The 12,816-nt window shown below is 31.8% G+C and overlaps 1 protein-coding gene across 1 annotated transcript in view; it reads left to right on the forward strand.

Annotated features, from left to right (window-relative positions):
* The window catches only part of egln3 (egl-9 family hypoxia-inducible factor 3), a 17,663-nt gene extending 6,737 nt beyond the window's left edge, over positions 1 to 10,926 (forward strand). The window contains exons 2-5 of the mRNA XM_056477725.1: positions 7,605 to 7,724; positions 8,375 to 8,511; positions 9,829 to 9,896; positions 9,977 to 10,926. Coding sequence (XP_056333700.1) covers positions 7,605 to 7,724; positions 8,375 to 8,511; positions 9,829 to 9,896; positions 9,977 to 10,005 — 354 coding nt within the window. The 3' untranslated portion in view covers positions 10,006 to 10,926. The remainder of the gene's footprint in view (positions 1 to 7,604; positions 7,725 to 8,374; positions 8,512 to 9,828; positions 9,897 to 9,976) is intronic.
* The last annotated feature ends 1,890 nt before the right edge of the window (positions 10,927 to 12,816 follow it).

Raw genomic sequence — 12,816 nt, forward strand, 5'->3', positions numbered from 1 at the left:
ACATTATATTCAAATGTGTGAATCCAGAAAAAAAAAATAAAGTGTCTCTTAGTTTTTAGATTTATTTTCCACTTTTCTAGGATTCTTTAAAAATTTTGCAACAATGCAAGACTGTCAATTTTGATCAATTTACAGCATATTTACTTAATAAAAACATTGATTTCTTTTCCAATTTACCAACCCAGTATTCTCTTATTGAAATAGGATGGATATTTAAATCTGTTTAACTTTCTTCAGCACAGAGTTTGCTTGTTGATTCATTCTGGGTTTGTTTGGCTCTTTGTTTTGAACAGTTACAGTAGAGTGCGTTTGGCACACACTGTCTTTACTGTACTGGTGATGAATGGCAGAGATAGGCTTTGAGGTTCTGCTGTTGTGAACAGTATACGTGACTCTTCTCACTGCACTGCTGTACTGAAGCCACAGGAAGAGACACTTTTACTCTAGTCAGCTGCGCATGCAAGAGTCGCACTGGAGTTGAGAAACAAATAGGCTATTTTCTGATTCTGTTTTTCCTGTTTCCTCATTAACGGTAACACGATAGTTTGCAATAAGTCTGTTTGTTTGTTAACACGTTGCAGTAAAACATGATCCAACAATGCAAAAAAATTATTATTAATTATTTATAAGTTCATATCATTTCAATATTTGCTCGTATATTATTGAAATGAAAAGTTCCATTTGTTATGTAAAGGATAATGTACATCCAGCCGGTTATTTTTGTAGAATAAAGCAGGGTTAACAGCAGCTGACGCAAAGCAGATGTTATCTAGGAATAACATAACTTGTAAACTTGAGTTGATATAATGTAGGGCTGCACAATATATCATTTCAACATCGATTTCAAATTGCATCCGCAATAGTCACATCGCAAAAATATGCAATGTCCCCTCTGAATTATAGTTGACCAGGAACCACAGAATTGTATTTAATCACTGTATATATATATGTAATTTAAATGATTTATGCAAAAGAAAAAAACATTTCTTACTTAGAATTTTAGTCTTGTTTCTAGTCCAAATATCTATATTTCAAAGAGAAAACAAGATTATTTCACTTACCCTATTGGCAGATAATCTCTTTAAAACTTAAAACTTAATTTTCACTTATTTCTTCTGATGGTAAAAACTTAATATTTTTACTTGGTCTAAGATTTTTTTTGATATTTGAACTAAAAACAAGACAAAACAACATAAGAAAAGCATTTTTAGGCATTGTGATTATTACATTTCTGTACCTAAATACTGTTAGAGTACACAGAAAACCATCAAATAGAGCTATTCAAACCATCTTCTCAAACTGTATTCATATCGTAATATTAATCGTAGAAAAGTAAAATATCGCAATATTATATTTTTCCAATATCATGCAGCCATAATATAATGTTCCAATATCAATATTTCATACTGGTGGAATGATCTTCCTATTCCCACTCGGACTTATTCACTGCTTTCCTTCAAACGACAACTAAAAACTCATCTCTTCCGACAACACCTAAACCCTGGTGAATAAAACCAAAACCACCTTTAGAAAACTCTCTCTCTCTCTCCCTCTTTAAAAAAAAAACAAAACTTTAAACTTTATATAACTAGCACTCTTCTTGTGTATATTGCCTCCTCTTGTTGAATCGCTGAATGTCTCATTAATTGTAAGTCGCTTTAAATAAAATGTAGAACTTAACATTTATAATTTATCAATTAATGTTTGTGTTAAAATGACACTTTTTTCATATAGTTACAATTTTAAAATTATACAGATAATAATATTAGTAATAACAACAACAAATATATATATATATATATATATATATATATATATATATATATATATATATATATATATATATATATATATATATATATATATATATATATATATATATATATATATATAAATAAAATTATTTATTTATTTATTTATACGCTTGTAGTATATATAGGCATGGGACATTAACCGGTTTGGAAAAGTCAAGGTTTTAAAACCTCAAAAATATTTTGTTATACTGTTCCTAAAGTAAAAGTAAAGGTTTTTTAAATGTGTTTTTAATGTGTTTTAAAGAAATCTGTGCTTTTAAAATTAACAAAGATAGCAGAAGTAAATAGTTTATTTCAAATATTTAGCCTGACATGTTTACTGTTCCAAAATATCAAATATGTTATCTAAAATGAAATATATTGTGGTAAATGGGGGGAAAAGTTGTTGTTATTTATCCAGACATTTAAAAAGAACTTAATTTACAGCAGCGATCCCAATGCCATGATACCGTGAAACCGTAATATTTTTATCCAAGGTTATCATACTATACAAGAGTGTATAAATCTATAATAATGATTACAATATTACAATTTTAAAAATCAGGAGAGATTAGAGTAAGACATTAAACATGGTTATTACATATAATGCCCAAAATACAGTTTTTAGTGTAGTGGTTTAAGTGTAAATATTGTCTGTTAGTTAGCGGAGTAGTATAGGTGAATAAAAAAAGTTTAAATAACTGAATTAAATAATGATATTAATAACAAATGCATTCATTTAAAGCATTATTAACAAGAAAAACAGATTTAGAAACAATATTTCTCCTAAACATAGTAGGACAAATAACTGGCAGATAACACAGTGAAATAATCTTTACATTTTAAAGCAGAAATGCATTATAAAGTGTTTATAAATGTACTTTTTACCTTTTAAAGCAGAAAAAAATATAAAAAATAGAAAAAATGTATTGTACGTTATATAAACAATTAGAAAGCATTGGCCAGAATCAAGCAGAAAACCCATTAAATCTACTTCTCAGAGTCAAAACGTCTGTAGTTTACTATTTCGCTTCAAAATAAACACTCTAAATCAGTGTTTCCTGTGGATTTATTTTTGTTACTTTAATCAAATGTTTAAATTTCATAGTGGATTCTACACCAACTTCTCATCAGTGCATCTGTCTCATTTACAACTGTGATTAAATCTCGTTTCTTCAGTGATAATGATCTTTGCTATGCCAGTGTTTTGAAACGCTTTCACATTGACTGTAAGTGCATGGGAGTAAATGGTGCTGAATCAGAGCTCTGTATGGTGTGTGTGTGTGTCTGTGGACTCACGCTCAACACGTAGCTCTGTCATTAAACCCCCAGAGCTCTGGCTTCTGGCCAGATTTGCTCTCTTTAACACACACACACACGCACACACTTCCTCCTGTGCGCTCTGCTGCTGCATGTTTACATATGACTGTGACGACAAACTGCGTATGCGCTCTTATTGTGGAAATGTGACTGTGATAAAGACTGCTCTGCAGAAATGTAAACATGGGCACCGGTAACCACATTGTGTGTGTGCTTGTTCGTATTGGGAAGGGTTACCTAGTATCTGTTAAGAGGATATAGACAATCAAGAGCTTTGTTTTGAACACTATAAGAATATATTTGTTATGGTAATATGCAGATATTGTGTTGTTGTTTAATAATCATTGCACTTTTATACATAATAATCATGTTAAACATGATTCAATTTTGATAATTTAACATGAATGTTCATTTTTGATATTCGTTTGCTTGTTAAACAATCATGCAGGATGTATGGATGTGACTCGGAAATGCTTTGCTTTAATAGTTTGTTGGTTTATACAGTTTTATTGTTGTTCAGACTGTCTAAATGACCAAATCGTCAAGGCCTAAACGTCGCATTGTATTTTTGGTTTGTTTACAGTGTATATTGTTTTCTATAGAATAAATATGTAAAATACTAGACAATTAAGTGCATTGTTTTGGACAATATAAAACATTATTTGTAATAGGAAATGATACTTGATTATAGTTAAAAAAAAAAAAGTTCTTTTATTTTAAAGATTTTTTTTCTGGTGAAACGTTTAGTCTGTACAGATATTTAGAAAGCTGTTTAGTTTAATGGCTGTTTTTAAATGTTGTTTTTTTTGGTTAGGTTTCACATTGTACTTTTGATCTGTTTACAATAATGCTGTGTACAATTGAAAATAAAACACAATATAGATAATTCAGTTTGCTTTGAACTTGTAATAGTATATATTTAAAAGTAAAGTACTTTACAAAAAGTAAAAATACTACTGATATAGGGGCTGCACGGTGGCGCAGTGGGTAGCACATTCGCCTCACAGCAAGAAGGCCGCTAGTTCGAGCCTCGAATGGGTCAGTGGCCGTTTCTGTGTGGAGTTTGCATGTTCTTCCTGGGTTCACGTGGGTTTCCTCCAGATGCTCCGGTTTCCCCCACAAGTCCAAAAACATGTGGTACAGGTGAATTGGGTAGGCTGTAGTATATGAGTGTGAACAAGTGTGTATGGATGTTTCCCAGAGATGGGATGCATATATATATATATATATATATATATATATATATATATATATATATATATATATATATATATATATATATATATATATATATATATATATATATATAAATATATATATATATATATAATATATATATATATATATATATATATATATATATATATATATATATATATATATATATATAAATATATATATATAAATATATATATATATATATATATATATATATATATATATATATATAAATAAATAAATATATATATATATATATATATATATATATATATATATATATAAATAAATATATATATATATATATATATATATATATATATATATATATATATATATATATATATATATATATATATATATATATATATATATATATATATATATATACAGTATATATAGTACACCCCCACACAAATCTCTGATTTGAATTAATATTTTCTATAGGAAGCTTTACAATATTATATTTGTGCATATACATTAGATTAGTCAATACTGAAGCCAAATCTGGAGCTAATCTAAAAAAATAACTCACGATAATGGTTCAAAAATTTGTAGCTTAAATTTATGTTAGTGAAAAACTTTTCAAAAATAGCAAAAATCAAGAGAAGCAAAAAATATATTCAATTTTGTTGAAATGTTGTAGTTTGTAATTTTTTTTTTCAATATTTTGCATGAATTTAAATGTATTATCTTATCATTTCTAAAGGTGTTCTGTGACAAAAATATTATTTTAATAAATATAATATAGTACAATAATAATATATCTGTTTACTAAATCTGTTTTGTTTAAATGCACTAATATTAACCATATTTACTGAGAAATGGATAAAAACATTTCATTAATAGATGATGCCATCATCCATCGCTGATAGACATCACGATGTTGAGCCGGCATGCTGAAAACGCACATCATGTGACCACACACACAAACACACTCTGTCATGCGCTGCAGCGTCTGAGCTCCAGCAGTGAGCAGATGCTTTGAGCACAAAAGCTCAGACAGAGCAGTGCATGTCGGACAGTTTATCAAGGATGTATCGCTGGATCGCGTCTCACTAAAGTTGTTCAACGTGATGTATAATTAATCTTGTCCCTATCTAATGACTCTTCGTCTTTTGAATCTATCAGGTAACATGTCACAGCGTCAGTACACTGCTTCAATCTTTTGCTTTCACGCTTTTACTTGAAAACCTCAGATACTGTTGGTTCTGCACCTTTTTTACCAACCAAGTTTGTCGACGCCATTATAACGACACAGATCACTCTGCCTATTCATGCCAGAATCCCGCAAAAAAAGTGATTGACAGGTGGTAATTTGTGCGTAACTTATCTTATTTATATATTTATGATTTTCTTATGAGTAAAACAAAGACCATGTAATTTTGCTTTCTAGTCCAAATAGCTACATTTCGAGATTTGTTTGCATTGTGATTATTCAATTTCTGTACCTGAATAGACTCCCCAGAAAACCGTCAAATAGTGCTATTCAAACTATCTTGTGAAACTCGATATACTCATATCGCAATATTTAACACAGAAAAATAAAATATCGCAATATCTGTTTTAATATTTTTTAAGTACTAAAAGTATCTGCATTGATTGTCTTTAAATACAAAATGTATAGTTTACTATTAGAAATATGCTGAAGTGTAAAAACAAAACAAAAAAGGACTTAATTCTCTAAATATGATATTGCAGTTGTAAACAAAGCAGCATATCTTAATAAAAAACATACCAAACAAAAATACACTTGGTCATTTTGAAAGTCTAAACAACAATAAAACTATTAAAACTCTTATTAAACAATAACAGTCTTGCTGTCAAATCCATGTTGCACATTTGTTTGACCAGCAAAAGTATTTGAAAAAAAGAGTTTACATAGAAAATTATTGAAAGCTAATGATTTAAAATAAGTTCGTCAAATACGATTAAAAGTCAAACAAACGTAGTTTTGTGACCAAATATATATATACATAAAAGCTTTTTGCTACTTTACAAACTTAATTGTGGTTTTTAGTTGTTCAAAAAGAGCCTTGAACATTTTCCAGCCACTGATTGATCAGGTACATAAATTGAAGTAAAGAAAAAGATGACGTAAATAAATAATTGTTTTGTTTAAGTAAAGGCTATAGAAGATGAAATGCTTTTTTTGCACAATATAATTATATACATATTTGATTATATTACATTTTTGAAACAGTAAATGATTGATTTTGTTACCATATTACACAGATGTGACAGTATAACAGTATTTATTTTATGCTAATCGTTTTTTTATTGCTGTTAAGATTTAATAGACCATTTAATAAATATTATGTAAGTATTATGTAAAATATTATGTGGAAATTATGTAGCATATTAATAAATATTAATATATGGAATATACTACTATGTTTACAAGATATATTCATTTGTTTACAACTGAAACAACTTTAGAATCCAGTTTACGCTAATATAAAATATATATATACACTAACAGACTAATATTTTTGACATGAGCTGAAATGTTTGTAGAAATTCTAAATTTGTTTTGCACTAAAACAACCAACAAAATAGATTAAAGGCACAATATGTACGATTTTTTCATTAACATATCCAAAAACCAGTAGAACAGTGTTATATACTTTGAGGTATGAACTAACATTTACCTGAAATGCTTCGAAGAATGTTTAAATCCAGATAATTTCCGCCATGCTAACGAGGAGGGAAAACATGAAAACACCAAACCGGAAGCGGTGGACTGTGGCATAATAAAAGTTCCACTGCTTTCAGCGATCTCCTTTTAGCCGAACTGTGCTTCATATTAACATGATAATAAGTGTTGAATACTTTAGCTCATCCATGATACATGATTTCTGCACCAGTCCCGTAGTATTTAATCATTGATTTAGTATTTAATGAAGACCACAACTCCCATGATTCCACACTCATTCACGGGCGTCATCAAAGCGTCAAAGTACGCCTTAGTTTGTTGCGGAAACGCGCCATCTAGTGGCGAAAAGTACAGATTGTGCCTTTAAAGTACACGATTTCTTCAGTGTAGTTTTATGGGCCACTATACTGTTTACTACAACTTTAAAAACTTAATTGTGGTTTTTGGTTGTTCAAAAAGAGCCTTGAACATTTTCTAGCCACTATTGAAGTACACTGAAGTACATAAAGTGAAGTAAAAAAGATTGCAACAGTGATGTAGCATCTTTATCATGTCTGGAAACTGAATTATAAGTTGTAAAATCCATCAAACTTAGTTTCATGTGTCTTGTTTTTCAGGCAATGGTGGCTTGTTATCCTGGAAATGGAGCTGGATATGTGAAACATGTAGATAACCCTAATGCTGATGGCCGCTGCGTCACCTGTATTTACTATCTGAATAAAAACTGGAATGCCAAGGTACTTTTTAACTTGATTTCAACACTATTTGGAAATTATTTAACTGTACATATTTATGTAAAACTTAAAATAATTGAATGCATGTTACCCTTTTTTAAATTTATAGTTATAACTAGCATGTGGTAATAATGTCGCTGGATTGAATTCCCAGTAAAAAGAACTACATGTAAAAATACAACTGACATTGGTAATTGAAAACTAGAAGCTAAAACAACAGTATATATTGATTAATTAGTGTTTAAATGTATGACTCAAATCCAGTCTGTGTATATGTTTGGAAATAACCATAGCCATAAATAAACTTCGGTAGCCTATATGGGTCAAAATTATTTTTATTTTATGCAAAAATACACTAGAATATAAAAAAAAAAGATCATGTTTCATGAAGCTATTTTGTAAATTTCCGATCGTAAATATATCAAAACATATTTTTTGATTGCTGAGAGTTTAATCTGAACAAATGTACAGGTGATTTTCCAAATATTTATGTTTTTTACCCTCAAATTATATTTCAAACAGTTAGATCTCAGATAATATTATCCTGACAAACCATACGTCAATGGAAAGCTTATTCAATTAGCGTTCATATGATGTATAAATCTATAACTGTTGTAATTGACTAATAATTAAATGTCACTCTGTTTTATTAGGAGCATGGGGGATTGCTGAGGATCTTTCCTGAAGGGAAACCTTACGTAGCCGATATTGAGCCTTTATTTGATCGACTTTTGCTTTTCTGGTCAGATCGCAGGAATCCTCATGAAGTTCAGCCATCGTATGCTACGAGGTGAGTGCATTAGCTTTCATGTTACACTCAATAAATGATGTTTGTTTTCTGTACTTACACTTATCCTTTATCTTGAAATGTGTGATATTTGTGTATGGTCGTAGGGGTCCAATTTCGCTGCATGTAACAGTGTTGTGACAAATAAAGGCTTATCATCATTATTAAAAATAAGCTGAAACAACTAAATTCTTGAGTTTTTTTTGCGAAAACGTAATAGTTTTTACAAATTTAAATGAATTGATTGTGAAACTATTGAGTTAACTTAATTACTTTATGTTGTCCCAACACAAACCGATGGTGTGGAATACAATGTTGTTTTTACAGTGTACGCTACCTCACAAAAGTCTTGTCGCGTGTCCATGATTTTGGAAAAACAAAATAATAACTTGACTTCTAGTTGATCATTTGGTTTCAGAAGTGGCTTTTATGAAAGACAAAGGCCTCTAAATTACGCTTATTTTACCTAAATAAAATATGATCATGCCTTGATATTTAATGATTTAATTAGGACAGTAAGGTCTGACTCTGCTTAGACAAAAGTCTTGTCACTTAACAGAAATAATGTACAGTATATAATATAAAGTCATGGTGCAGTGGAAAAAGAATGAATATTGTGTATGACTCCCATGAGCTTGGAGGACTGCATCCATACATTTCTGCCATGTCTCAATTAACTTATTAATAAAGTCATCTGGAATGGCAAAGAAAGCGTTCCTGCAGGACTCCCAGAGTTCATTAAGATACTTTGGCTTCATCTTCAATGCCTCCTTCATCTTACACCAGTCATGCTCAATAATATTCATGGCTGGTGACTGGGCTGGCCAATCCTGGAGCACTTTGACCTTCTTTGATTTTAGGAACTTTGATGAGGAGGCTAAAGTATGAGAAGGAGCAGCTATCCTGCTGAAGAATTTGCCCTCTCCTGTGGTTTGTAATGTAATGGGCAGCACAAAAATGTCTTGATACCTCAGGCTGTTGATGTTGCCATCCACTCTGCAGATCTCTCGCACACCCCCATACTGAATGTAACCCTAAACCATGATTTTTCCCTCAGCAAACTTGACTGATTACTGTAAGAATCTTGGGTCTATGTGGGTGCCAGTAGGTCTTCTGTAGTATTTGTGATGATTGGGATGCAGTTCAACAGATGATTCATGGGAAAAATCTACCTTCTGCCACTTTTCCAAATGATCAACTAGAAGTCAAGTTATTTGTTGCTCTTACAACTGGGATCGACGACAAGACTTTTGTCAGGTAGTTTAGATGGATTATTTTGGCATAATGCTAAAGTGTGTGTGTGTGTGTTTTGTGTTACAGGTATGCAATCACTGTGTGGTACTTTGATTCAGAGGAAAGAGCTGAAGCAAAAAGAAAATATATTACAGGTTGGTTCATCTTAAAATGAGTAGTAATCATATCTGTGTCTGATTATAAATGTCTAATGGTTTAAATCTTTATATTTCAGCCATCTCACAGGAAAGTTCATCATCTTAACGTCTAAACACCCCTGCCCATCTTGGAGAGGATTTCTTCTTTCTTTTTTAATGTAGATATTTTTGCACTGCTTGTTGCACTGATGGTACCTCTCCCCCTCACTTTGTTTTTGTGATCTATTTGGTTTGAATCCGGTCCTTAAAACTCATTGAAGAGTCATCTGAATAACCCGCTGCTAATGTCGTGAGAAATGTGAGAATCTTAATACTATTAGATGTTTATTGTAATTGAGTTTGTATTTCTTAAAGAGAACAGATACGGTCTAGAGAATTATTTAAAGGAAATTGAATAGATGAGAAATATAACACTAGTTTTTATTTGCAGAAATGTCAACAAGCAATATAGATATTTTTTTTCCATACACGTCCCGATTTGTTATATGCTGTTATGTTGCAGTTTTTTGGCACATATTTTACCGTTCTTTGCACAAGTGATGAACACTTCGATTGATGTTTGAAATGATCGGTTGACTTGAAGTTGTGCATATATAGATGCTTTATAATTGTGATGTTGAATGAGACTCTTTCAAATGGAGTCATTCTGTACTGTGTTCACAAAGAGGTCTTTAAAAAGCACTTAGTCGAATGATATTGATATTTTTGTTCAGTCCCAGTGTGAGCGTTTAATCAGCTTGCATGCAGGTCAGCAATGCTGCTCAACCACACCCTTGGATCAATATCATTTGACCGTTGTTTCAGTAAATATTACAGCTTTATAAAATGTTTCTTTGACAGAATTTGATACGATCTTTATCTTGAAGTGTGTGAGCAGTTTGGTTCGTGTACTGTACTCAAACTGAGGTTTTTGACTGTATGAAATGGCCAAACTAAACAATATGAACGTGTTGAAATGATTATCTACTTGTTTGTATCATGTTGTTCTGTTTCAGAAATAAAGTTGTTTCTTTGGGCCATGATTTAACACTAGGTGTCGCTGTGTCCTCATTGTTTATTAGACTTTCTAGACCAGGGGTGGGCAAACTTGGTCCTGGAGGGCCGGTGTCCTGCACAGTTTAGCTCCAACTCTGATCAAACACACCTGCTTATAGATAGTTAGTGATCTTGAAGACACTGATTAGCATGTTCAGGTGTGTTTGAGTAGAGTTGAAGCTAAACTATGCAGGACACCGGCCCTCCAGGACCAAGTTTGCCCACCCCTGTTCTAGACCAAGGGTGTCCAAACTCTTTCTTATAAAGGGCCAAAAACCAAACTAGATTGAGGGCTGTGGAGCAAAGTTGAATATACCAAACCATAGTACAATTTTTGCAGAAACCAAACTTTTCTGCAAACATCACTCATAAATTGATTTCAATTTGCTATTATCTGTTATTATTCTTACGGCAAGGCAGTGGCGCAGTAGGTAGTGCTGTCGCCTCACAGCAAGAAGGTCGCTGGTTCGAGCCTCAGATGGGGCAGTTGGCGTTTCTGTGTGGAGTTTGCATGTTCTCCCTGCGTTTGCGTGGGTTTCCTCCAGTTTCCCCCACAGTCCAAAGACATGTGGTACAGGTGAATTGGGAAGGCTAAATTGTCCGTAATGTATGAGTGTGAGTGAGTGTGTATGGATGTTTCCCAGAGATGGATTGCGGCTGGAAGGGCATCCGCTGCGTAAAACATGTGCTGGATAAGTTGGCGGTTCATTCCACTGTGGCGACCCCGGATTAGTGAAGGGACTAAGCCGAAAATAAAATGAATGAATGAATGAATGAATATTATTCTTACAACTACAGGAAAAGCATATTTTACCTCTGGGAGAATCACTGGGTGAAAATTGTGGTAATAGTGGATCATTAAATCTGTTTTGATCTTTATATAACATGCATCTTTTAAGAGAGACTGCACCAAAAACTGTTGTAAATTCCTCTGGTGGTATGGGAAAATGATATTTAGTTAAGAATTCCTCATATATAAAAGAAGACCACCTGAATTAAAGAATTGGTTTACCAATACAATGTTATTTCCAAAACAGTTATCAAAAAAACAAATACAAACTATATATAGAGAGATTTTTGTTCATATAAAATGTCCTTGTTATTCCAAATAAAGTAACGATGTGGTGAAAATTGTATTGTATTTTGTTAATATCAAAATTTCAAGAAAAAAAATATTTATGCCACCCAAACTAGATAAAATATAAAGGGGAAACATATTCCAGAAAGAGGCTGGTTATTTAACAAGTTGTCAAATCCAGTTGATTTTAAATGTGTTGTTTATTATTATTCTTCAATGCGGAAGTGCGTGCGTTTTTGCGATTGTTTTAGAACTTCCGATTCAGTTGCCTATGGGAGAAATGACTAGGAATAATAAACGGCAAAAAACGGTCAGACTACTTTACAAACAAGTGTTTGCATTACAATACAGACAAAGTAGAATAATATAATAAGAAAATATCAGTTTGCAACACCAAGCAGCAAAACGAGCTGTTTTTAACGTTTAAAAATGAATGGAAGTAAATGATTCGAATGGCTGCGCCCACTAGTACGCGGAGAATAAGGTGAACAGAGGCGTCCAGAAAATCTCTGTAGTAAACAGTTTTCCCAACCACAGCATAAGATCCCCACCTAGTGGTCAATTATAAGAACTGCTATATTACAGTTATATATTGATGCCTTTCTGAGACCACTCGGTTTGCGTTTTAAGGCATACATTTTTCCTCGTAGTTTTAATTATTTATCAGTTTTTTAAATATTTACTCCATCTTGAGCTAATCTTGGCCTATAGCTTATATCGTAGCTCCCTCCAAATTTCATAGTTAGCTAAGGTCACAAAAACGAGTGAGTAAAACTATCGCCATTATTATGAATTTGTGTGAAA

The sequence above is a fragment of the Danio aesculapii genome, chromosome 17 (genome assembly GCF_903798145.1).
Source record: "Danio aesculapii chromosome 17, fDanAes4.1, whole genome shotgun sequence".
NCBI lineage: Eukaryota > Metazoa > Chordata > Actinopteri > Cypriniformes > Danionidae > Danio > Danio aesculapii.